The following is a 27791-nucleotide window of genomic DNA, read 5'->3' on the forward strand; positions in this document are numbered from 1 at the left end:
ATACTGGAGAAAACCCAGTCTCCCTTAAAGCACCCTGGATCATTGTTTCTAGAAGGGAAAAAAATTCCATGTTTAAAGCTGCAGAGAATGGTACTCTGCTGATCTCAATCCTGTGAGCAAGGAAGTATAATAACTAAATAATATATCCTCTCCTAGTGCCTACAGCCTCTAGAATATTGTCAGGATTCCACAGTGTAATTGTTGAAGCTCAGATCTTGTCAGATGTAGCTGCAGCACATATATTTAGTAAAAAAAACACACACAAAAAACCAGGGCCTAACGACTGCATTTTTAATTATGTTAAATACCATGCCTCTCCAAAAGGAAGCAATGATAGCTTCAGCAAGCAAGGAGCCCATCTCTTTCCAGCTGGCTTTCCTCAACCAGAATGGGCAAGGTTCCATGGCACAACTGGCCACTCACTTCCTGCCAAATGTGATCTCTGCATTAGCTGATGGCTTAATGATCTATCCTCACTACATCACAGGCTAGCAAAATCTTTTTATAGCATCCCTATGGAGGGAGAGGACCAGTGCAGCTGAAACAGAGGATTGTCAATCTCTTTCCCTCTTATTGGCCTTAAATACAAGGAGTTGGGGATGGCACCTCACTATGTGAATGTAACCATGGCTAAACAGCTTTCCTGAATTGGAAATTTCTGTCAATTCTTAATGAGAAACAAAATTTTAAAAAGTTTTTGCCACTCTATTGATAGTCATTCTTCAGTTATCTCTACTCTTCTTTTGCACTAGGCTTCTGGTTACAGAATGTAGAAGACAACCACACAGATCATGGTACTTAAATGAAAAATCAGACTATAATATTTATTTATAACAGCAACACATTAACTACTGATCCTGAACAGAAATCCTCAAAATTATGAGCTCTCCAAGGTTCCTAGGTTGAATTTAAAGAATAGAATATGAACTGAAACTGTATCAAACCTTTATTTGTTCCCAAACTGAAAATAACACAACACACTATTTTTAAAAAAACTTATATTCAAATGTGAGTGCATTTATACCCAGCTTTTCAGTCCTAGAAAAGGGCACCAAAGTGGCTTACAAAAAAATACAATTACACAGTTGAAATACAAGAATTAAGCAAAAAAATACTGTTGAGTGAGCAAAACAAAACCACTAAAAATTCATCCAACCAACAGGAGGACAAAAGTAATTTTGTTTATTTTAAAGTTTTTATTGAATGCAACTTTTTGAAAAAGTCAAATTACTAACCCAGAATAAGGTTCAGTAAGAGAGAGAGAGAGAGAGAGAGAGAGAGAGAGAGCGCAATTTTAGTGGTCCGTTCAGTCACAAAGCAGAATGAATAATAAACATACAAAAAGGAAATCTGGGGAGATTTTTGATTAGGCTGTCTGCTAAGTGACTGATTAAATTTAAATAAATATACAAAGCCTCCAAGCCCTTTTGATGATGTCTTGAATGAAGTGTGAGAATTTAGGGGGGAAAGCTACCCCATTGTTAGAATAAAAGGTAATTTTAATTCCCTATTCCAGTGCAACACCTGCACCAGAAAAATAATAAATAAGTGTGCTTTCATGCTTTAGCATGATTAAAAAATATTTCTTAAAAAGTGAGCAGTTACAAAGAGACTGTATTTATGCTGCAGAATCCCAGACAATATAGAATGAAACCCTCAAATGTTAAAGTTCTGAAGGAGATAATAGATCCAGGAAAGCAACAAAGAAATCTTGAAGAGAGGATCGTATATGCATGAGCTAGATAATGAGTTTGCTTTTTAAATTTTGTGTGTTTTCACAGCACATTTCATGTTTTAATATTGAGTAATAATCTGAATCAACAAAACATTTCTCAGTGTTCCCTGTTCATTTTACTCCCCACTTCCTATGTACTAACATCTTGTATAAGTTGTAGGCTTTCCTGACTGGTGTGTTTAATAATGTGATAATAATATAGTAATGAAGTATCATCATATTCCAAATCAAACTTTTATTTGCTCATTAGCCAATCAGGCCATTCACATACACAGACAATAAACTTAACAAAATAAATGCATACATTAAATCTTACAAAACTATAATTAAAATTTATACCACTACAATAACTCTTTGACTTATATTAACATATATTATTATATGAAATGGTAAGTAAATTGGGCATCATAGTATTAATCACTGAATCCATATTACCTGTAGGTATGGTGAGACTGTGTTTCTCACCCAGCCTCCAATCAGCTGAGTCACAACAAGCATGCCAGGAGGGAGAGGAAGAGAGGTATGGTGTTGAGGCTGACACAATGCAAGACACAATGCAAAACACACTGACTGAGACGATCTGGCACTCCTGCCAGTGTGTTTGCACCACACTGACCTCACCACCATGCCCGTCTCCAACTCCATCCTGCTGTGCTGCTGCAGCTCATGTGGATGGAAGTCAGGTGAGGGGTGCAGCCATCTGCTGCTGTGGTGGACAGTGAGGTGTCTAGGGAAATGAATTTTCCTATTCTGGCATCCGAAATATGAAATATTCACCCCATGGAGGTTCACCTGGTGTGTTCATGGATTTGTTTTGGCACTAAGTGAAGACCTTATTCTCTTGGGCCTTTTTTGAATGTATGGTTTATCTACTGTGTCTTATTTGTGCTGTCCTCTTATGCTGAACCTTTTAATCAAGATTTTTATGTTATGATTATTTTAAAATTGTATTGTAAAGGACAAGGCATAATTTAGAGGTGAGCAACCTGCAGCCCTAGCTTTAATAATTTTGAGTAGGTGTGGGGGGAGCCCAGTAGAAAGGAGGGTATGGGACAAAAAGCAGAGAGGAAAGCTGAACTTGATGCGTTGATGGAAAGAGGAGGGTGTGGAGGAACCTCCTGCAAGAAATCAGTTCAGACAACTGGCAAGAAGAATCTGTCCCTCCCCTGGCAGCTGATTGGGTGGGGAGAGGGAGAGAGGGAGAAAGGAGAGAGGGAAGGAGGTGGCAGAAAGAGAAAGGAGTGATTCTCTCCACTTTGGGCTATGGTCCCACCCACTGCTGGTATGCAGACCCTGATGAATTACGTACCTCTTAGGGACAGTGGCCACCATGGTGGAAATGTTTTAAATAAATACGGAAATGAGCATCTAATATTAATATTTTTCCTGCATGAACCTGACCAGGTGTGTCAAACTGGCCACTGAACTAAATCCAGGCTGGAACATCTTGAGCCACTGATGAAGCTGGTAAATACATAAAAGTGGCATATAGCCTATACAGTGGTACCTCGGGTTACATGTGCTTCAGCTTACATACGCTTCAGGTTACAGACTCCACTAACCCTGAAATAGTGCTTCAGGTTAAGAACTTTGCCTTCAGGATGAGAACAGAAATCGTGCTCCGGCAGCGCGGCAGCAGCAGGAGGCCCCATTAGATAAAGTGGTGCTTCAGGTTAAGAACAGTGTCAGGTTAAGTACAGACCTCCGGAACGAATTAAGTACTTAACCCAAGGTACCACTGTACTTTTAAATACAGAGCTGAGAGTGTGGCCCAGTGGACAATGATGATTATGACCTGGGGTCAAATCCTGACTTCAGTCATGACCTTACCAAATGATCCTCGGGAAGTCTGGTAAGATTTTAGTATGTGATGTTGTATTGTTTTTACTGAGGCAACCCAATCAGATGGGTGGCATCATCATCATCATCATCATGACAGCCTATGTGGTCATTTGGGATGTGGGTGGCGCTGTGGTCTAAACCACTGAGCCTAGGGCTTGCCAGTCGGAAGGTCGGCAGTTCACTCGGTCCCAGCTCCTGCCAACCCAGCAGTTTGAAAACACATCAAAGTGCAAGTAAATAGGTACCGCTCCAGCGGGAAGGTTAATGGTGTTTCCGTGCGCTGCTCTGGTTTTGCCAGAAGTGGCTTAGTCATGCTGGCCACATGACCCGGAAAAACTGTCTGTGGACAAACATCGGTTTCCTTGGCCAGTAAAGTGAGATGAGCACTGCAACCCCAGAGTTGTTGGCGACTGGACTTAACTGTCAGGGGTCCTTTACCTTTACCTTTTATGTGGTCATCTTCTGAACACTAAGCTAAACATGTTGTTCTTCTCACACTCCAAAGGGTATTGAGCTCTAGGACTTTCCACATCCTCACTGAGTAGCTTTGCCTCACATTTTCTCCCCTACAAAAATAATTTTCATCTTAGGCATGAAGTGTCCCAAACGGATACTGAAGAGTCCCACTGATACCAGAAGAATTTACTTGTGAGGAAAATGTCCGTAGTTTTTGGTTGCATGGGGAAGCTCCTTCCTAGTGCAAGAATTGCAGCTCTAAACAGCCTTATGGGAAAGGCAGGAACTGAACTCTCTCCGGAGTTCCCTCCCCGCACTTACCAGGTGAGCAACATCCTTGTACCAGAAGGGACATCCTAGTGGAGACCTCCCCACAACACACACCCGATGGCATCCCCCCCCCCCCACTGTCAACAGCAAGTGTGCATTGGCTCTTGGAGACGGATAACTGAGCACGGGTCCATTTGAAGGCAGGACTGGTCCACGTGCTTTGTTTTGCAAAGGTAACCGCTAGCGGCAACAGCAAAGGATGCCTTGGCTGTACAATACGGCGGCGGCGGCGGCGGCAGCGGCAGCAGCCCTCCATGCTTGCGGGCCACAGAGGGGTCCACGGAGGCCAGATTCCCGTCAGATGCATCGTCTTGGGCCCCCCTCTCAGTCATCAACGACAACAAAAGTGGCAAGAAGGAGGAGGTGGACGGCGGAGCGGCGGGGCTGAGAGCTTGCAGGTTGCTAAGGGGGCGGCTGCGGCTGCGGCTGCGGCTGCGGGAGGAGCCCTGCAAGTTAACAAGAATCCACTCGGGACTCTTGGCTCACCGGACTCCGAGTGGGGGGAGCTGCCCCCCTGCCCACGCGCACACACCCTGCCAGTCTCCTGCAGCTGGCCCTCTCGCTCATTTGTTGCTCCAAGAAGCAATAATTAGGTCTTAAGCTAATGACGTGTCAGCTGATCTGATGGGAGGGAGGTGGAAGGTGGGGGGGGGACTTAGGGGAGAGAGGGAGAGAGAGGGAGGCTAAGCTAGGCTAGACCAGGAGAAATCTCCATGGAAACGCTCCCCTCGCACGCCCCTCCCCCTTCCCCCCACCTGGCTGTGGCGGGGAGGGTGGTGGAGCGGCCTCCTCCTCCTCCTCCTCCTTCTTCCGCCGGCTCCCCTGCGCCACCTTGCCGCCCGCCGCTCGGGCCAGCCCCGCCCGCCCGCAGCATGCGCGAGCCCGGCATCCCTAAATGGGACAATTCTGTCCGTCACGTCGCCGCTCCGCCGTCTCCACAGAAACTTTTGTCCCGCTGGCCAATCAGCGGAGGGCGGCCAAGGAGTGGGGAGGGGAGGCGGGGAGCCGACGCGGGAGAGAAGGGCTTTGGCGAGGAGCTTTTGCTCGCGCTCGGCTCGCGCTGCCGGCTGTCAGTCCCGGTTCCTGCGCCGCGAGACCTTCTAGTAGAGCCGCTGAGCAGAGAGAGCGGCTGGCAGAGAGGGAGGCGGGGGAGGGAGAGAGAGAGAGAGACTGAGGGAGCGAGCGGGGTGGGGGGAGGAGGGGGGAAGAGGAGGAGGAGGCGGAGGCGGGAGAGGCAGGCGGGCACTGTCCATTTCGCAAGTGCCTGCCTGGGACAAGGCTGAGGCGCGGCGCGCGCGCAAGGTGCCAGGCGGCCCATTCATTTACCTCACGGCGCCTTTCGGATGGAGGGAGAGCCGTGGAGAGGGGGGGAGGGAGAGCCGTGCGGTGCCTTCCCCTCACCCCCCTCGGCAACGAGCCATAGGAGGGTCTGAGAGAGGGAGCTGGGATTGGCGTGTGAGGTGACCAGAGAGAGAGAGAGAGAGAGAGAGAGGAGCCAGGACTGGACGGGTCCGGGAGCCATGAGAGAGAAGACGCGCGCAGAGAGACAGAGTGGGAGTGTGTCTGGGCTCGCGCGGCGGGGCGGAGGCGGAGGCGGAGGAGGGGAACTCCCTTTCCCGGGCGGCGAATAGGTGTCGGATGGAGCAGCTGCCGCCTGCCTTCGCCAGCTCGGAGGGTCGTCGTCGCGAGGCGCTGGCAACTGGGCTCCCGAGGAGGAGAGGGGGCTCGGCGGCGCGGCCCACAGGCGGCGAGGGTTTCAAGGGGTAACGGAAACGGGGGCCAAGGCAGGGACAATAATCGAGGCTGCTCGGAGCAGGGAGGGAAGCAGGCGGCGGCGGCGGCGGCGGCGGCGGCGAGGAGACGGGCGGCGCTGGTTCTCCATCAAGCATCCGGACGCCAAACTTCCTCGAACGCCTCGCAGCCGGGGGAGACCACCAGATACCTTCGGCTGGACGAGTCGCTAAATGGGCGAAAAACCGTTTTTACATGCGCAGCCCCACCGACGGCCGCCATCCGCCGGCCAACATCCTCCCAGAACTCAGCTCGCCCTCCTTTGGTCCCAAGCCTAATTTTTGTACCTTCAGAAGGGTCGAGGTTATTATCATCATTATTCTTTTACTCGGTCTAGTGGGATTCCCCCCCCCAAAAAAAATAGCTAAATAAAGGCTGCGAGGATGATCTGTCAAGATTTCTCTCGGTGATGCACCCTGGATTTGTTAGGCAGGAAAGAACTTTCTATCCCACCAACAGCTTCCCACCCAAAGCATGGAGCCCTAAGATGGAATAAAGGAGAAGAGGAGAAGAGAGACCCGTTTGCCCTTCAGCGTTTTCCTCCATCCTGCGTGGAGAGGCTGCTTGTGGGAGAAGCAGGGTCCTCCCGGACAGACACAGGAAGGCAGCCCAGGGTTGGCTGGCTGGGGTGGAGGGTGGGCTTTTCTCTCTGCCCCCCCTCCCTCCAACCTGCACCATCCAGGCTGAAGCGGATGCCCGGGAGAGAAGAATCCGACTCCATGATCTGTCCTTTCGCTCTGCCTTTCCTTTTTTCTTCGCGGAGCTAGGGTCCATGTCTTCGGGGCCATAAAGGCGCAACCCTCGGGGGTGGGGGGAGAGGCGCTGCTGGAGACGCTGGGATAGTCCTGCCGGCCACAAGATTAAAGGGACGGATCACGTACTGGGGAAGCAAGACCTGGTGGATGTGGGGAGGAGGGGTGGCGGTTGGGATGATCAAGTTGAAAAATGATCAGGACTGCTGAGCCACTCTGGAATTGATCGCCCAGCCCCTCATCCACCCCGATCGCTCCTCCAGCAAAGAAAGGGGGGAGGAGACCCCCCCAGCAGACACACACACACGCACACCCACCCACCCCCCAGCCACCCCCACCCCTTAGCCCTCTCTAGGGTGTGATTGTCGCGGGACCTCCTCCTCCTGGTTGCATCTTCCTCCTCCATGAGCCCGGGGTGAACAGGTGCCCCGGTCCGCTTTGGGGGTGTGTGTCTCGCCCGGGGACGATGGAGAGCGGCGACCGGGACATGTACCGCCAGTTCCAGGACTGGTGCCTCCGGACTTACGGGGACTCGGGCAAAACCAAGACGGTGACCCGCAAGAAATATGAGCGGATTGTCCAGCTGCTGAACGGCTCCGAGAGCAGCTCCACGGATAACGCCAAATTCAAATTCTGGGTCAAATCCAAAGGCTTCCAGCTCGGCCATCCGGACGAGGTCAGCGGGGCTGGCGCTGGTGGCGGCGGCGGAGGGAAGCAAGTGCTCTACGTGCCGGTCAAGACCACGGTGAGTCGAGAAATTGCCTGCCTTGTTTGGGAGCCGCACCGGGGAGGGAGAGTGGCGAGCAGCAGCAGCAGCAGGCAGCTGCCGCCCCATCGCGGCCACCCGTGGGCTCCGGCTGCTCGCCTCCCTCCGCCCCCTCCTCCTCCCCCCGCCCCCCAACCTCCAGCCAGCGCTGCCTTTGCCTGGCACCTTCTGCACGGCTCTGGGCTTTGTGCGCCTCCCTTCCCTTCTTTCCCTGCGCGGCCAACGCACCAAGCACACCCTGAGCGCGATCGCCCTCCTGCCTTTCCCTTGCCATGATCCCCTTTCTGTCGTTGTTGGGGGGCGGCCTCTTCCCTTCGCCTCCCGGGGCTGAGAGGGGGCGTCGTGGGGGGGGGCTGCTGGGGGGGGGAGGCATGTCCTACGCCTCCGCGCTCCCCATCTGAGACGAGTTCCGAGCGAGAAAGCACCGCGGGTCCTTCTTGGCACAAAGCGGGGCGGCCCTTGGCTTGGGGCTTTCCTCGGGATAGCAGCTTGTGTTTTCCCCCTCCATTGTTAGCCCATATCCCTCTGAGCATCGGGGAGCTGTGCTCGGCTCACTGCAGAAAGCAGAGGGCAGGGGGGAATCAACAAAAGAGCTGTAGGCTTTTGCACATGACCAAATGGAGGAATTGGTTGGTCTCCCCCCCCCGCCCTCCCCGCTTGTTCAAGTCTCACTTGATGCCAGCCCAGAAGTATTGTGAGCCTTCCAGAGGTTGGAAGCTGAAAAGCTAGCTGCAGATCTCACAGTAGAAGTGCTATTATGCTGGGTTGTGGTGGTAGTGGTGGCGGCAGAATTTCCTGGTTCAGAAGATGGGAACTGTTGGTTACAAGTAGGTTTGCATTCTCCTCTTCTTCCATTAGTTTTTCTTGATTTCCAAGCTTTACCTTTTACTCTGGTTTGTGGAAGTGTGTGCAATAGCAAAAACCCTTACCTTTGGCATTCAGAGTTGATGAAACACATTTTTGTTGTTGGACTAAGAAAAAGTATCCTGGCTCTCCTTTTTCTTTTTTCTTTTTTCTTTTTTGAAACAGTGAAAGATTTTGTAGAATGTATTTAAGATGTGGCTGTAGAGTGCTAGGATTCTATGTGCTTTTTAAATCACCAGCAGCAAATCAAGATAGAGTATTTGTATGCCAGAGGCCATGGTTAATGAAATAAGTATGAAATAATACTAAATGTCTTAAAGTAATGGGAAATAATTTATACAGTGTTTATTATTTTATGGTTTCAGGATTTCAGCTACCTATTGGGATTACTTTGTAAAAGTTTTGTACCTTTGGGACACTCCACCGAGCACTCCTGCATAAATCCATTTATTTCAAAAGTGGATTTTATCCACTATAAACCTGTATCCAAACTATTTACTACGGTTCAAGTACCTAATCCCATAAAAATAAAGTATAACCAAATTTCAAGAAAAGCTCAACTAATATACTTTCGTATCTATGCTGATTAATTAAGTTAATGCTGATTAACTGGAATAGCATTGCGGGAAGCATCCTTTATGTCTCATAGCATCTTTCTTGGAAAGCTATAGGTAAACTCATGTTTGAAGGAAGATAGAATTTATGGATAGCCTTAGAAAAATTAGTTTCCCTGTAAAGATAAAGCACTATTCTGGGACTTTATGGCTGTATTCTTATGCACACTTATCTGGGAGTAAGTACCACTGAATTCAACAGAGTTTACTTCTGAGTAGGCATATATAGGATTGCATTGTATAAATGACATACATCTGCATTACCTAAGTCCACATTTGTGCTGTTTCTAAAGGGTTTTGCATATCCCCACTCTTTTGGCTCCTGCTTCTGTCACAATTTGATGCCCATAATTTATCTTTCTATACTCACCTACTAAACATAGTTTCACCTAAGCATTTGTCTGCTTGACTCAGAAAAGCACAGAACAATCCTATACTCAATCCTTTACTCAAGAGTTCAGTGAAACTTTCTCCCAGGTAAGTGTGTGTAGGTTTGCAGCAACAATGTTGGAAACGATCACCTCTACAACAGTGCAATAATGGGGGAACAAAACTATAAAAAGGCCCATCAAATTTCTATATTACATTAAATGGCCCAAATCCAATGCAGGTTGGTATATGCCCATGCATGTCTGTGCACTGGACTGTGCCCAGTACACACTACTCTGTATTATCAGTGGCACCATGGGACAGTGTGTCTGGCTGTTAACCAGAAGGTTTGCGGTTTGAACCCACCCAAGGACAGCTGTGGGCAAGACTCCTGCATTGCGGGGGGTTGGGCTAGATGACCCTCAGGGTCCCTTCCAACTCCACAATTCTATGATTCAAATCTAACAGCATTCCTTGCATTGGTAAAATATTCAATCTTGAGTGCATGCAAATATTTAGTTTCCTAAATCTGTTCCATAACAGAAATATCAAACAGCATGCACAGATGTTACTGAATCATGATCACCTCAAACTTCATATCCCCATTCACAAGGATGCATCAATTGTTTAAGGACAACTTCCGATTTTTTTCTAATGTGCACTCAGTGCTCAAAGTGGAAGTGAAGTGAAGCGGAATGGTTTCATTTCAAATTATGCCAGACTCAATAACATCCATTGGAAGAAATAAGGTGGTTTGGAGGCAGCCTGAAAAGATGTGGGATAGCATCTTACTCCATTTGAAGCACTGGGTGTGCTGGATACATATCAATGGTTGACTTTGGAAGTGTTTTCAGTTTCACTTTGCTATTAACATTTATGTGAAGTCATTCAAGTTTACTCACTGGCACCATGGACAGAAGCTTCACTCTGCTTTGTAGCATCTCATTCATCCCAATATATCCAGTGGCCATAGAAGAGTTTAATCACATACTATCACTCCTTGTTAACTCTTTTGTCTGATTGCTGCATACACTTGACAATGTTGTCACATATATATCTGCTGCTACAGTGCACAGAGACAGTAACTTCTATACTATATAATCAAAAAACTTTTCCCACTACCAGAAAAGTCATTGTAGTGTACAGTATTTCATTTTAAAAAATCAAACACTATTGATAATTCTGGTCAGTACAGAATTAACAGATGCACAAAATAACATTTTTAACATCAAAGCAATTGGCTTGATGAAAAATTAATATGCAAACCACCTTCATTGTCCAGAATTATTCTCTCCTTGAAGCTTTAAGGTTTGTTGTTCAGCTTTGCTGTCAGGCAGAGAGATTTGCTCCTGAAGGTTCTGTAATCCACTGCTGCTGGTAATTAGACATCATTACTGCTGCATTAAAGGGAAAGAGAGAAGGGGAGAGGACAGGCTGGGGCTAATTAACTACTTGATTTTAATGAAAGAAAGAGAGACTGATAGCAGGTGGGAGTTTGCACCGGAACAGACCAGACAAGCAACACAGACTTCACTGAAGCAAGAATAACTTGCAGGCTTACAGTAGCAGTGCCCTTATCTGTTTATTAAATGGCATGGACAGCGAATGAAATACAAAGGCCTGAACATATATTATATCTAGTTTGCTGTTGCATGTTGGTGAACACCTCAGGCTCCCAGGGCCTCATTCAGTTTAAACAGCATGCAGAGAAAGGGAATATTTAGCTTGTTGAATGCTGATTTAATTTATTTCAGTGTCTCAGTCTTCTGGAGAGCAAAAGGAGCAAATCAGTCTCCCTGTTTTCACATCCCTCTGTGGTGTAGGAGATGCACTCTTGGTCACCAGGCAACAACATCCTGCAATACGGCCATTTTAGGTCTACAGTGGGACAACACACAGTGGAGTATTTATATGTGCAGCTCAATGAATAATATACTGTACCTCTGATAACTCTTCCCACTGTTGTTCTTTTGTCATCTGCTCTCTTTCATTAAGCCCAAACTGCAGTTTATGAGAACAGTGAAATGATGCCTAATCAAGAGGCTTTACTTGAAAGCATAAGACAGAGAAATATGCCAAATGGCTGACAATAATTACCTTAGTTTAAAGTTTTTATACTTGATACTCACAGTCACTTAGCAACACATAACACTATCCTTAGTGTGACTGGTGACTGAAATTCTACAGATAATTTTATGAACAACTTCTATGAGATTTCTGACTAAATTAGTATTTATTTTTGAAAATAAAATTGGAAATAATGAAAAACATCAGTGATGTTATGTGGTAATGGTACAAATTATAGTATCCAGCTTGAAATCAAATGTTCTCATGTATGGAATGATGTGCCAAGGATGTGAATTCAGGTCTATGGTCTAGAGCAGGCATGACCAAACTTGGCCCTCCAGCTGTTTGGGGAGTACAGCTCCCACCATCCCTAGCTAACAGGACCAGTGGTCAGGGATGATGGGAATTGTAGTCCCCAAACAGCTGGAGGGCCAAGTTTGGCCATGCCTGCTAGAGTTCAAACATTTCTGAATTAGTTAGGGGTGGGGCCTCACATCAGCAGTTCAGGATAAGCAATGAGGGCCAGGTGAAATACTATATGAAAGCAGAGAGTCCTCTTGATCCCTATTTGAGAGAAATATGTGTATCCTGCTATCTTTTGTGTAAGTAACTATGTGGATGTTATGCCACTTGTTCAGATGTGTGTGCTGGTGAAGGTCTAATTAATGGATTCCACAGACCAATATTTTGGTTACCCTAGCATAAAAGTTGTTGGGGTTTAAATTACACTTTAAAAGGAAATTAAGTTGCATATGATTCAGTGGTCCATTCCTGACTTGCTGCATCAGTTTGTAACTGCTTAGGATGTGGGGTGTCAAAAATTATGCCAGTACAACTACACAAGAGTTGTGGTGATATTATGATGCTATTGCAGACACATCATCTGCACAAATGCATAGAATTGGACTGCTAGCCATGCTCCTTTAAAAAATGTATCTTTATTATAAACTCTCCCCTTTAACTCGCAGTGATAACTGTAAAGAGCAAATAAGTTTGTGAAATACTTATTAAGAAAACTGTTAACGTACAGGACTTTAACATGCCACAAGTGTCAGCACAACAATACAATTGTGGGAATGTTATTGAAGGTTTGTAAATATGCATCTTGGGGTTCCTATTATTTTTCAACAATAGATCAGTAGTAGAATAGAGGCAGAGTTCCAGGTCAATTTCTGGCATATCCTGTCAGGGATGGGAAAGACTCCAGTCTGAATCTCTAGAAAGCTGCTATCAGTGTACAAGGCAACTTCCTAATAATTACCAATCTCTGTTTCTGAGTTCTTAGTCTCCAATGTGTGTTAGAATAATCAATCCTCATGACAGGAGTAAAATGTGTCTATGTGCCACTGGTTAACTAAAAAAGTTAAAGCATTAGGATATAGCTACTCTGTGTTCTGCACACCCTCTATATAAAAGTTATACTTTTATCTTAAAATTCTATGGAATAATATTTTCACTTTGGCTATGCTTTATACCTCATCTTTATGTCAAACTTGTTCAGTTATGTAAAACTCTTCTAAAGATTGACATGGCTTATTAACTGGTAATTTTTAATGTAGATTTTCACAAATAAGAAAAATCCTTCATTACATGGCTAAATTATAGCCACAAAACTATCTCTGGCAGTCAGTAATTTTAAAAAATATGGCAATTGCAATATTTTAGGATGTAGCTTTCCAAAGAATGTTAGAAAACAGGGATAGACTTTTGTAAATATATGTATATACTAAATTCCTCTCCGAAGCTTCAAAATTAGCAGTGAAAATGAAAGTGGGTAGGAATGGTCAAAGTACAAATCAATATGAGGATGTGGAAATACAGTCAATATTTGCCACTGAACTTAGAGCTTAGGGGGTTCTGGACAGAGAACACAATACATTTACCTCATGAAGAATGTATATGTTGCATTTAGCAATTAAATGACTGGCATGCAGAACAGAAGTGTGCATGCGTGTGTATATGTTTTTTGTTTTTATCTACATGCATTTTTACATGTGTTTTTATTTACATGTGTATTTATTTACACCCACCCACACACCCCACACACATTGGGGGTGGTATTTATTCAGCTAAGTTTTACTCAAAGCAGGCCTATTGAAATTAATGAACATGACTAAATTAGCCCTATTAATTTAAATGGGAGTACTCTGAGCAAAACTTAGTTGAGTACCACCTAGTATGTCACTGAATACTAGCTGCACTTGAATCCAGGCTTCCCATAAGCATCTAGTTGGCCATTGTGAGAATAGGATGGTCTAGATGGGCCTTTAGCCTGGTCCAGCAGCCAGACTCTTCTTATGTTCTTAATAAAAAGCACTTTACTAGTATATATATTTCAATGTGCAAATCACCATCAAAGAAAAGCTTCTGGACTTCTGTATAACAGTGTCACTATACTTGAGACACTCAGTGGCTCTGGGTCTCCAGTGTAGTGACCAGCAAAGGGAGGGGAAGTAATAGAGGCAGGGCTGTGCTTATACTGCTACTGGGTTCTCTCAGCTAATCTGCTCTCAGTGCCCTTTTGGAATTTCCCATCAATCACAAACCCCTGTCTCCAGTGATTCCAGTAATCCCAGACTATGAGAATCAAGCTGCTCCTGTCTTTGGTTAGAAGTGTGATGAAATGTTGGGAACTGAGGGGTGGAAAAGGTAGAGATATACTTCCCTTGCAGGAGGCAGAGCTGATCCTTGTGGCTCAGCTCATTCCTTCTGCCTCCATTCACATGAGAGAAGAATTGCTGTTGCCATGGAGGGAGGCAAGGAAGATGATAGATATCTGAATGCACACCCTGTGAAACCCTCTTCAGATGTTCAAGCCCTCACATGATTACAGTCAAGGGGGAAACAGGATCACACTCACTTGGCTTGGAGGTATGGCGGTGGGGGCAGATGCCATAGGCGAAGGGGATCAAGATATGGATATGCTCGTACCCCTTCCAATCTGCGCCCCATCCCGAGGGACGAAGGTAGGGTGAGCAAGGATTACTCACCTCCATCACTGGTGTTGTGCAATGCCAGGTCTATAGGCAACAAAACCGCCACCCTGCGAGACTTCTTCACCTCGCAGGGGGTTGACCTGGCTTGTGTGACGGAGACCTGGGTGCGCGAAGGGGAAACTGTTACCTTACAAGAGATGGCGCCCCCGGGTTTCTCCGTCCTCCACCAGTCATGGACTGTGGGCCGGAGGGGAGGGGTGGCATTATTAATCCGGGAAGATTGTTCTTTCACGGCTCTACCATCGCCATCGATCCCCAGCATTGAATGTGTTGGACTAGTGTGGGGCTCCGAGGTGAGCTTGGCTGTCTGGCTGGTGTACCGGCCACCTAGCGCACCAGCAGCCACCCTGTCAGACCTGCTGGAGGCGGTGGCCGGATGGGCCTTGGAGTTCCCTAACCTATTGGTATTGGGGGACTTCAACATCCATGCTGATGCCATTCCCTCCTCACAGGCTCTGGACCTGGTGTCTTCCATGGCGACACTAGGGCTCTCCCAGTTTGTTTCGGTCCCCACACATCAAGCAGGCCACACGCTGGATTTGATCTTTGGCGCCGGTATAGATGTGATCATGTCTCCTTCGATGAAGGTGCCATGGTCTGATCACTACGCTCTGAAAGCCAGGATTGATTTTCCACCCCCACCCTGCTTAGGTGGCGAGCCAATTTGGGCTCGCCCGCAGAGGCTGATGGACTCTGATAGATTCCGTCAGGCCTTGCGGGACCTTGCTCCCCCTGGCGACTCATTGACTGAGCTTGTTGAGGGCTGGAATATCCAGCTCCTAGCAGCCATCGATGAGATCGCACCCAGGCGCCCTCTGCGATCCCGCAGAAACCAGGCTCCCTGGTTTACCGAGGAGCTTCGGAAAATGAAGCGGGACCTCAGACGGCTGGAGCGAGTATGGCGGGGTGCCCGTGACGGAGCCTCAAGAACATTTTATAGGGTTTTTATGAAAACCTATGAGATGGCAGTGAAGGCTGCTAAGAAGTCTTACTTCTCGGCCTCCATTGCATCCGCTAGCTCTCGCCCGGCACAATTATTTAGTATAATTAGGTCTTTAACGTCCCTTGAAGGACAGCCAGATTTAAATAATAATTTGACACACAGCTGTGAGGCATTTGCGAGCTTTTTTGCGGAGAAGGTCCTGTTGCTCCGCCATGACCTCCCTGCCAATTTGGATACAATAAAGGAACTGGAGGCCCCTCGACTGTCCTCGGGTCCAGTATTGGACCACTTTGACTGGATAACCTCAGCCGATGTGGACAGACTCCTCTGAGCTGGAAAGCCCACCACCTGTCCTCTTGACCCGTGCCCGTCTTGGCTGATTAGAGCGTGTCCAGACGAGGTGCGGGCCCCCCTGGGTGATATCATCAATTTGTCCCTTGGCACCGGGATATTCCCAGGGGAACTGAAGGAGGCAGTGGTGCGTCCGCTCTTGAAGAAAACATCATTAGATCCCTTAGATCTATCCAATTACCGCCCGGTTTCGAATCTTCCATTCCTGGGTAAGGTGATTGAGAGAGCGGTTGCTGAACAGCTTGGTAGGTTTCTGGATGAAACATCGGCTCTGGATCCATTCCAGTCCGGCTTCCGCGCTGGTCATGGGACCGAGAAGGCTCTGGTCGCCCTAACAGATGATCTCCGCAGGCAGCTGGATTGAGGCGGGTCGGGGCTGCTGATTCTTCTAGACCTGTCAGCAGCCTTCGACATGGTCGATCACGAACTCCTGGACCACCGCCTTGCCGATGTGGGGATCCAGGGCACAGTCCTTCAATGGCTGCGCTCGTTTCTCTCTGGTCGGGGACAGAGGGTGGCGCTTGGGGGGGAATTGTCATCGCGCCACTCCTTGGTGTGTGGAGTGCCTCAGGGTGCGATTCTCTCCCCCGATGCTTTTTAACATCTTTATGTGCCCCCTCGCCCAGCTTGTCCGGAGTTTTGGGCTGGGTTGCCATCAGTATGCCGATGACACCCAACTCTATCTGTTGATGGATGGCCATCCTGACTCGGCCCCAGACACACTGACCAGATGTCTGGAAGCTGTGGCTGGATGGTTACGTGGGAGCCGGTTGAAGTTAAATCCTTCGAAGACAGAGGTCCTCTGGCTGGGACGGGGCGATATGGGATTGAGGGGGCAACTCCCATCTCTTGCGGGGGTGCAATTAGTGCCAGCACCGTCCGTTAAGAGTTTGGGTGTAATCTTCGATACCTCCCTCTCTATGGAGGCGCAGATTACAGCTATAACAAAGGCGGCATTTTTTCATCTCCGCCAAGCTAAGCAGTTGGCTCCTTATCTCTCTCGCCCTGACCTAGCCACTGTGATCCACGCGACGGTCACCTCCAGACTGGATTATTGTAACTCACTCTACGTGGGGCTGCCCTTGAGACTGACCCAGAAACTCCAGCGGGTGCAGAATGCCGTGGCGAGACTCCTTATGGGGTCTTCGCTGCGAGATCATATTCATCTGGTACTATACCAGCTGCACTGGCTCCCGGTGGAATACAGGATCAGGTTTAAGGTGCTGGTTTTAACCTTTAAATCCCTATACGGCCTAGGACCCTCGTACCTACGGGACCGTCTCTCCTGGTATGTCACACAGAGAAATTTACGGTCTGCAAATAAAAACATCCTGAAGATCCCAGGCCACAGAGAGGTTAGGCTGGCCTCAACTAGAGCCAGGGCTTTCTCGGCCGTGGCTCCAGTCTGGTGGAACGCTCTGTCACAAGAGACTAGGGCCCTGCGGGACCTGACATCTTTCCGCAGGGCCTGCAAGACAGAGCTGTTCCACCAGGCCTTTGGTCAGGGCGCAGCCTGACCCCCTCCTCTGGCAATCTGCACAGAATTTTGCTTAATGGTTGCCATCAATTTGATTTTAATTTGATTTTAATTAATTTTATAATTAATGTTTTTAGAATGTTGGATTATTTTGATTGTTGTTAGCCGCCCTGAGCCCAGCTTCGGTTGGGGAGGGCGGGATATAAAAAATTATTATTATTATTATTATTATTATTATTATTATTATTATTATTATTGGCTTGCCCCCTCAACACATCCTCAATGGCCTGGCCCTGCTGATGTCCATGTGTTGGGACTGAAGTCAATTCAGCTATGTGCATGTAGATTCTCTGCATTATTTAGAACCTTGATTGCATGGGCTTCTAAATCACATGGGAAGGCTACACATGCACATCAGGCTCCCTACTTTAGACTTTCAGCTTTAGTGTGTGGACAAGCAATGCAGCCAGGCCATTAATACTACAGGGATAAGGCTAGGAGGCATGCCACCAACATTATGGCCCATGCAATTGTAATCACTTTGGAAGAGAGCTTCCTTTCACTTCGGCTTAGCTGTGTGTAGGGACATGCTCCACACTGAAAGCACCATAAACCACCAGTTCCTGTTATCTCCCCTGTAGACAGGGACAGTCCTTACTATTCCATGATTCACTTTCACTTTCTCACCGAAAAATAAGGCAGTGGCATTCCTAAGATCACTCACCACACTTTTCTTCCCAAGGGGCACAGGCCTAAGCAGAAAATATGGCTTGAGTGAGCAACAAGTTGGTGATCAGTGAAAAAGCAAAAGGAAAACAGCCTAGAGACAGGGGTCCTGCACTGCTGATGACATCATCACCAGAACAAACACGTGAAATTATTCATCTCCGTGCTTTGGTTTATCTTTTTTCCTTCTCCTTGTATTCTTTCCCCCATACCCCATACTTGTAAAAATAAAGCAGATTTGTTAAAATAAGCAGATTTGTGCAAGAACACCACACATCTACAGTGGTTACTCTTCCAAATGAAAGGAACTTTATCAAAACCAGTATTCCTATTGCTCAAGGAAGAGGAAGTGAGTGTGGAGTTTTATCTCTTCTACACAAACAGTGAACTAGTGTTCTGTCAGTGCAAAAAGTTGTGCAATCAACTGTGCAAACTGAGTTCTTATGGGTCCTGTTCTCTGTGATCATGTTAATTCTGTTCATTGACTTACTGACCCAAATATTTATTCTCTCTCCACCCATGCTTTTCTACGTACTGCCACCAAAGAAAGCCAATATTTAATGTATTCTATACAACATCCACAAACTATTATTCACAAATCACTTGTTCTAGATCACTATCAAAGAGTGTTTACAGAAGTTTAGTGATACTCTAGGCTAGGAATGACTAACTTATGGCCCCCAGGCCATATCCAGCCACCAAAGGTTTTTTACACTCCCCGCTTCACAATTTGGTGGTGGTAGCAATGACAGGCCCCCACCCCTGACCCCCACCATCTGATTCTCTGCTGCTTCCTCATTGTGGAGCACCTCTGCAGCATTCAGCAAGCACTTTCTGAAGGGCTTGAGAGATATTGGGATACAGATCTCTCCCTCCCTGCTCACCAGATCCATCCATTGTATGTAATGTGCCCCTCTCTGTATGTACACGTGTGTCCCCTAGTATGTATGCAATATGCATGTGATTATCCTGCTGGGATAGCTCAGTTGGTAGAGCATGAGACTCTTAATCTCAGGGTCGTGGGTTTGAACCCCATGTTGGGCAAGAGATTCCTGCACTGCAGGGGGTTGGACTAGATAAACTTCATGGTCCCTTCCAACTCTACAATTCTATGATTCTATGCGTGCTTGCTCTGCTGTTTATGTGATGTATATGCAAAATGTGTGGGGTGTATGTATGGCATGCCAACTGTGAGGTGGCCACACTCAATTTTTGACCATCTATCAAGTTAGAAGGTAGCAATGTAGCCACTTCTCCTGTAGGTGGAGGTGAGGTAGGAAATCCAGGTGCTTGGGTACCTAGAAAATTGATGATAGTACAAGAATGTTAGAATACTTACTTGATTTTTGCAGGACTCTTTCTTAAAACTTGAGGCTGAGTTTCTAAAATATTATGCTGGTTCCTGGGATTTTGAATGACTTTTGTAGCTCTCTTTTAAGGGTCGATTCCACACTACAGCCCTTGAGCACTGTTGAAGGGCTCCTTTTCTATAACTGGTGTTTGCTGGGCTCAATTGGAGCAACAACACTACCAGGGGAAGGATTCCATCTGTGTCCACCACTGCTTCACCTGCTTGCTGCAGAGTGCCAATTTCCCTCCTCACTGTTAGGAATGTAGGAAGCTGCCTTATACCAAGGTAGACCAAAGGAATATCTAGCCAGTATTGTCCATGCTGACTGGCATTGGTTTTACAGGGTTTGAAAACAAAGTCAAGGAGGCTCATGAATAAAATCCATACTTGCTGCAAGGCCATTTTGCACAGGGACTGGCTGTACTACAGCAGAAGTGCCACCTTGGCCCCGCCACTGTGGGTGCCCAGGGTGTGGGAGACATGCAGCATACATGGCCCTGGTACCAGAAATTGTGGGTGCCTGGCCCCTTCATGGGGAATTTTGTGGTTCCCAGCCAGGAACTCCATAGCATAGCAAATCTCAACTACAGTTGCTGTCACCATTGATCAGTGCTGACAGCAAGGCTTGCTTGCCAAGAAACAATTAGAACACACTTCAAGGTTCCCAATTTTTCCGTGGAAGCCATGTGTCTACCTGCCTCACACCTGATATCACAAATGATGTCAGACATGGGGGAGATGGCTGTGGTTTGGGGGAAATGGCCACATAGTCAAACTGGGGTCTGTATCAGGTCCAATTTGGCCCAGAGGCTGGAGGTTTCCTGCCTCTGGTATAAATGTCTATGGTGAGAGGAATCTGCAACCTAGATGCATACCACATCACAGAAAGGGCTACTTGATGCAGACCTATTCATTGTTCACATGTTGTTCAGCACTGGAGTGATGAATGCCAGAATATGGCTAAAGTATTCAAGTTTTCAATGGGCTCCCACTCTGTGTGCTAATGCAGTGCTATGAATGTTGGTGCCACATATATCTTTAGGTGCCAGGCAAAAACTTTCCTCCGTAACCTGTGGCTTTTTAGAAGTGAGTGGGCTATTTTATATGTACTGTATTTCTTTTTCCTCTTGGTTTTAATGTACAGGTATCTATGTGGGGTTTATTGTCTGGTTGTAAGTTGCTTTGGGGTACCCGTGACAAGATAAGCTGACTGACTAAATACATAAATAAGATTAAAAGCAAGCTATCAAGGCTAGCCCAAGATATTATGCTACCTGAGGCAAAGGACAAAATGGCACACACATGCATCCATGCCACTTTTAGCAGTAAATCTTACTTCAGTATTAGTAATAGAGCATTGCACTGCCCCTGAGGGAGATCAGCAGGGTAATTATAAAGGTGGAGGGCAAGAGGCATGACACACACAGCTCTCTTCTCCCAACAGGAGGGTATGGTCAGGGAGCTCAGGAGGAAGAGCTGAGGGGCACCACTGCCTCCCAGCACACACCACCTGAGGCCGTTCCCTCACTCTGCCAAATAACAGGACAAGCCCTGTAAGCTAGTGGGGGCAGAAATAAATGTTGAAATTTCAGAAAGAGCTTTTACAACTTGAATAAAGTCCTTCTTCGTTCTCAATACACCCATGCAGTAGCACAGCAGTTAAGAGAATGAGCTGAGAACTGCATGCCCTTGATTCAGTTTAACTCAACTGAATTTGACTGGTTGGAAAATAGTAGTCCTTCATCCTCACGACTAGATTATGAGACCTACTGTACAGGAGCATTGCAGTGATTACTGGGAATGAACTGATGTTTAAAAAGTCAAGAAAAAAATGGGCCTCCTGCCATCTATCTATCACTGCATTTAACTGTTATTACTGTGGATTTAGGTGCTTAATGTTTGGAAGTTAGTAATAAAATGTGTCTGCCATTACAGAATAAGAATATCTATTTGGGACATCAAAACAAAATTTTGCATAATTTGCTTCATATTAAGAGAGACATATTAAATCTAAATCATAGAACGTGACTGTGAATCAGCAATACATGACCAAAGAAGAGCCTGGGGTCATAGCCCAAAGACACTGAACCCAGCACAGCTCCTGGCTGTTAAGAGTTCTAGCTTCAGCATACTGAAACAAGATCTTCCTAGAAATTAGTTCAGCTATTTCAATGCTATATGAAATGCTTGTGAACATTACAACTTCTCACTAAGTTTAGAAGCAGATGGAACTGTTGATGAAAGGGGTGCAGAGAAGACAGCGCCAACACAATGATACTCAACCGAATGTGTGGATGCTATAGATTAGACAGAGTGGGACATGAATGGAGTGTGTGAAAAGTGTGAAATGGTTTGTGAGTGAGAGAATGAATAGTGAATGGACCCAATAGATGTTACAAACAAAAGCCTTATCTGCAAATGTCTATAGGTTCACATCTCTTCTGCCTTTAGCTTCAGACAATGTAGTCCAAACCATACCAACTCAGAAGTCAGTCCTAATGATTTCAATGAGCCTACTCTAAGACAAAGGGTGTTACATATATTATCATACATGTGCACACGCAGTATATAATAGTTGTTCCTTAATACAAAGCAAATGCCAGGATACAAATCAAGAGGCAGTAAGACCAGTCTTTCAATAGTACTAGCTGAATGCTAATTGTTAAAGCATTGCCGGAGGGGCGGGGGGCATATTAAGTTGAAACTAACGAGATGTAACCTAAACTTTCTATGAGGGATTTTTTTAAAAAAATTCTAAATCTAGAATACAGTAAAATAAAAACACCACTTATCATATGATCCCATAAGGTCCAGTCCGCCCACAGCAATCTGTAGCAGTATTTCATCTTTCTCTTAGCAAAACTTTAGATGACTTAAGAAAACAGTAACAGAGTAATCAAATTATTTTATTTCTGGGTTATTATTGAAGGCTGGGGCCATAGAATAGTGAGGATGAGAAGAGAGGGAGCTGAAAGTGGTAGGACAGAGCCATGATTGTTCATAGTATGTAGACAATTTGTTTTATTCTGATCAAGCTGGGTATTCATGGTTTTTATAGTCCTTCAAAAACTTGCAAACCTCTTTGACAACTGACGATAGCAAAGCAAGAGATATGCTGTGTATACCAGAGGCGAATTTAGGGTTCCACCACACTGGGTGCTGAGTGTAGTGGGTGCCACAGGCCATCATAATTATGACATGGTGAATTGAGCCAAACAGAAGGTGAGAGGCGAGAGGGCACCAAATTTTGACCTCACACAGTGCGCCACTGAAATTCGAAAAACCAAATACTGAATAAAGAAATACGGTAACTATTCTGGTCAAATCATAGACATGCTGATCCCAAAGCGGAATCTTGAATGAAGCAAAATATTTAATCCCAAACATAACCCACCAGTGTAGGCATTTACATGGATTAAGGCAAGATCAAATGCTTGCTCATCAAACTTAGGAGTCAGGCAAAGCTAGCATAGTGCTCAGGACCACAATACCTCAAGAACTGTCTCTCGCCATATAAACCAACCTGGACTCATATGAGGCCCTTCTTCCTCCATGACAGGTTTGGAGGGTGGCCACACAAGAACAGGCCTTTTCTGCAGTGGCTCCGTTTGTGAAATGCTCTCCCAAGGGGGGCTTGTCTGGCACCTTCATAATACATCTTTAGAAACCGTGCAGAAATGTTTCTCTTCAACCAGGCCTTTGGCTGACTAATGTTCTAATATTCTACGGCCTTTTAAATGTGTTTATGGGAGGCGGGGTTATTGCTTTGCTTATTTTGTGCTTCTATCCTGTATTTTTTTTAATCTTCTGAACTGCCCTGAGTTCTTCAGATGAAGGGCAGAATATAAAATTAATTAATTAATTAATTAATTAATTAATTAATTAATTAATTAATTGTCTGGTCTGGATGTAATGGTAATCTAGGGTTCAGGAACCTGTGGCTCTCCAAACATTTTTGGACTCCAACTCCCATCAACCTCAGTCAGCATGGGCAACAGGGATGATTGGAGTTGGAGTCCAATAACCTCTGGAGGGCCACAGGCTCCCTGCCCCCTATATTAAATCAGAGTTAATATGCATAGACCTGATCCCCTCTCCTCCTCTAGTGCTCTGTGCTGGTGCTGCTGGGACAGTGAGAAGGAAATCAGAAGCAGCCCCTTCCATTTTCAACCAACCAGTTTGTCATTTTGTCTGAACCAGGAAGTGTGGGTAGTTTTCATCATGAAATACACTCGGAATCGAGTATGGATTTCATGCTCTTTATTCAGCTCATAGTAGTGAGGAATGAAAGTTTCCCCAAAATATCTGCTTTATATACATTATTTACACAATGGGCCACACGTGATTGGCTAATTCTGGGATTCTCCTGTAGGCCAATCAGGTTGCGGATTCACTTCTACCTGGAGCTGGATTGGGTGGCTCCTGCGGACCAATCATACTGATGCATTGTTCTAGGACCAATCAGACTGCTGCATTCTGAATCGTATTGTTCTAGGACCAATCTGACTGCTGCATTTTGGATCCTATTCAACTCAGTACATAACACATCATCAGCCACTGTTTGATGTATGTTTGTTTCGACAAGCCCTAATTATAACTAACTATAGTTTGTCTGAATCTGGATGAAGCAACAAACTGCAGTTAGTTGAAAACAGTATTGGATGTGGCATCAAGATGGCAGCTCCCTGCACTGCAGATTGTATGCCTGGGAAATGTGAGAAGTCTTATCTGCCCACCCCCACCCAACACATAGATATTAGTGTCATCTTGGGCAACAATCCACAGTTTAGACTGTGCCCCTTGCAATGATAGTGCTGACATCTCAGATCTACTCTTTCGACTACCAGGCAACAGCACAAAGAATGACACAAATGACTTTTCTCAAATTATCCTTCTGGAATTGTTCATACAGGCACACATAAGTAATCCTTCCCTCCTCCTTCATCTGCACCAGCTTGATTAGGGACTGTGTGGAACAACTCCAATAATATATTCGCTGCAGAGACTGGAGGAAAGAACAGATTTCCCATTTTTTTGGTTATTTCTCCCCTAGAAACTAAAGACTTCTTGTCTTGTATCTTGCCCAGGTCTTCCAGTTATATTCCCACAGAAATGGGAGTGGGACCAGATCAAAAACCGAGCGGGGGCATATTAATTAAGGCTGTGAAGGAGTTGCCACAGGCCAAGTGGAAATGGAAAGAGGGGCACATTTAGCTCAGTAACAAAAGTTCTATAACCCTGATTTTAATTAGCACTTGACACTGTGCTTTCCTCCTTCAATAAATACACAATCTGCATACATTCTAACAGAAACAAGATTCAAATAAAAATTATGAGGGCCATCCAAAATTCTGTAAATTAAGGGTGGAGGAAATAAAGTAATAGATATTTGGACTTTAGTGCTGCTTTGGAACCAGACGTTTATGCTTGTCTGTTTACTGCAGCCTTTTATACTGTGATGCTAGTCTTATATAAGAACTGAATCTTATAGTCAAAAACACCACAAAACCTCTGTGCTGGCTAAAATATGTGGTATGTGCATGTGTGTGCAAACTCTCACACACTTCATATTTAACTTGGTGGTGGGTTTTTTTTTTTTTTTTTTTTTTTGAGAAATCTGCCTGCCTGCCTGCCTACTATTGGTTTAGCAAGTGGCAGACAATTCTCTCTCCACCCTCAGTCAATAAGCCATATGCTGTAACAACAATAACAAAACCCCAAAGGGCTTTCAACACTATAGTTCAGATAATTTGTTGGACCTCCAATTTCTATATGATTTCTCTTGCAAAAAATTGTCTGTCTCCCACATCTCACCTGTTTTGCCTAAAACATTAAAATAAAAATGTAGGGAAATATCTCACACACCCTGAGCTTAGCATACACCTTGGGGGAGATGCACAACAGGATGAATCAAAGGGGTTATTGCTGGCAGCTTAGAAGGGGGCCATATGCTGTGCTTGGCTGCTCTAGTAGTTTCCCTAGGCCAGCCTGACCCACTGCAAGCCTCCCAGGGGCCTTGGCAAAACAAAAGAAAGAACGATGGCAAAAATGAGATGTGGAATACTCTCCTATATGAAGTGTGCAGCGGCGTGAACGAGAACGAAAGCAAGTCTTAGTGGCGCTTGGGGGCACAAATTGACACAAACCTGGCCACGAGGAATTAGGGCCGGCTTGCGATCCTGTGCAGCACAATGACTCGGGAGTAAGTCGCGTTGGCCGGAGTTACTACAGGAAAGAACGAAAGAAAGAAAAACACTCTGCACAGGATCGGGCTGTAGGGAGTTGGCATACCGCAGGGCGGGGGGTGGGGTGGAAGCTGCCCGTGCCACCGGGTGACGCCACTGTGTGCCTTTGCCCCCTTCGCACCCAAAATGCCACCTCGAGGCCCTTCATTCGATGCGACTGCCCCTTCTTCCTGCCCGACGCTCCCTTTTCCCTCAAAGCCAAGCTGCAGCTCTGGCATCCGCAGGGTCCGTGGCGTTGCCAGGCTCCTCTCGCCCAACTGTAGCATCTTTCCCGGCGCGATGAACAGAGGCACCCTGGGCGGAGAGGGAGGGAGGGAGGGAGGAAGGGCCGAGAACAGACGCTCCTCACCCCCCTCCCTCCGCCCCCTCCTCCTCTCCCGCCGCGCGTGCGTGTGGCGCGGCAGCGGGTCTGCGAGGAGGAGTCCCCAGCCGCGTGCAGGGCAGGCGAAGGCGGCAGCAGCAGCGAGGCTCTGGGGCTGGGACGGCGCGAGGAGGATGGCGGAGGACAGGCGCTGGCCCGGCTGCCTGCTCCCCTCCCCCTGACTTCGCAGCCACGGCCGGGCACCTGACTCGGGGCATTGGCAGAAGGGGCGGGATGGGAAGGATCGGGGTGGGAGGGTTAGAGGCAGGGTGTGTGTGTATACACGCGCTGGCGGGCGGGCGGGGGGGGGGCAAGCTTTCTCCCCCTCGCCTTCGTTCTCCCTTCCCTCTCCCTTCCCGTTCCTATAGTAACCCTGAAATACCTCCAGGACACACATAGCTGGGCTCCGAGGCTCCTCTCCGGATTGGCGGAGGCGAGAGGGGGGAGGGGGAGGAGAGCCGAAGCCAGGCGAGCAGGAAGAAGCGCGCGCGGCGCTGGGGCAGGCCCGGCAGCAGAAGGCAGAGCGCGCCCCCGCCCCCTCCGCCCGCCGAGTTCCCATGGCGACTGGGTCGGCGAGCTGCAGGAGCCAGCTGAGCGGCACCTGGACGGGCAGCGAGCGAGCCGGAGCCCAGCCGCCACAGGCGCTGGCTGACAGGAAACACGCCCACGTGCCGACCCCAAACACCCAACAGAACAGGCCAGCACGCGGTCGCCCCCTCCTCAATTTCCCGCTCTCTCTCGTGCTCCCCGCCCCGAGAACTGGTGATGTGTACACATCCCAAACCAGAGAATGGCTCTGAAACTGGATTGACTCAACCAGGGATTGTGGCACAAACAGAGCACAAGCCGACAGAATCAGCGCTGCGTCACAATGCCTGCTCTGGCAGCACGGAACGCTCTGACAAGCGTTGCGGTGGGGGGTGGGGGTGGGACCATGAATCATAGAACTGTGGAGTTGGAAGGGACCACGAACGTCATCTAGTCCAACCCCCTGCAATGAAGGAATCTTTTGCCCAACGCGGAGCTCGAACACACGACCCTGAGATCAACTGCCTCATGCCCTACCGACTGAGCCATCCCACGTGTTCCTTGTCCCATGTGCTGCTTGTACACGTGTGTGATTCACACACATCTGTATGCCCAGCAAAACACAAACACCAATACAATCACCTCATGGGATAACCTGCTTGTGGAGTCCTGCATGGAAAGGCAGGTATGGACATGGACATTTGGTGCTCAGAGGCAATGATGTACCAGAGTACCAGATGTTGGAAGCAAACAGCAGGAATTGCATGTCATCTTCATGTACCGCTTGTGAGCTTCTAGGCATCTGGCAGGTTGCTGTTGGAAACGGAATGCTGAAGGAAACTGTTTCACATGTTATCCTTATAAGCAGAGATTGACACACTGCTGGTTCCTCCACCCTTAATGATGTGCAACCCAACCCCCAACATTGACATATGGAGAGTATCTGAGCAGGGAATCTGACACATGTAGAATTCTGTGTGCTTGGCTTCCTTGCACTCTGGAACCATGTGGCATTAGAGTTCCAGATTGTGTAGAAGTTTACATGCTTCTACATGTGTAGAAGCTGTATGTCAGGAGTGAAGAACCAGCAGGCCTCCAGATGTTGGACTACAACTCATCAATCCTGATCATTGGTCATGTTTGCTGGAGCCACTGGGCATAGGAGTTTGACAGCATTTAAAAGGTTTCAGGTTCCCCACAATTGTTCTCCATGCATTTGCTTCCTTC

The 27791-nt window shown here is 47.0% G+C and overlaps 1 protein-coding gene and 1 long non-coding RNA gene across 7 annotated transcripts in view; one reads left to right on the forward strand and one right to left on the reverse strand.

Moving 5' to 3' along the window:
* Positions 1–6242: 6242 nt before the first annotated feature.
* Positions 6243–27791, forward strand: part of NOL4 (nucleolar protein 4) — a 136629-nt gene continuing 115080 nt past the window's right edge. For 2 of the 3 annotated variants that reach the window (XM_081873688.1, XM_081873689.1), the window contains exon 1: positions 6243–7651. In XM_081873688.1, coding sequence (XP_081729814.1) covers positions 7373–7651 — 279 coding nt within the window. In that variant the 5' untranslated portion in view covers positions 6243–7372. Of the gene's footprint in view, positions 7652–8395; positions 8500–27791 lie in introns of those variants that run through there. The other variant, XM_081873690.1, reaches the window with a different exon arrangement.
* Positions 10781–26894, reverse strand: LOC309348490. 4 transcript variants are annotated; one of them, XR_014159418.1, is made up of 3 exons: positions 26419–26894; positions 25577–25655; positions 10781–10913 (listed from the first exon to the last, which is right to left on the reverse strand). It is a non-coding gene; the product is annotated as an uncharacterized lncRNA (long non-coding RNA). The 4 variants fall into 4 exon arrangements; XR_014159419.1 differs by having other exon boundaries at positions 10781–10916; XR_014159420.1 differs by lacking the exon at positions 10781–10913 and adding an exon at positions 11065–11397.

This window comes from Podarcis erhardii (assembly GCF_964252035.2).
Source record: "Podarcis erhardii genome assembly, chromosome: 8".
Taxonomy (NCBI): domain Eukaryota; kingdom Metazoa; phylum Chordata; class Lepidosauria; order Squamata; family Lacertidae; genus Podarcis; species Podarcis erhardii.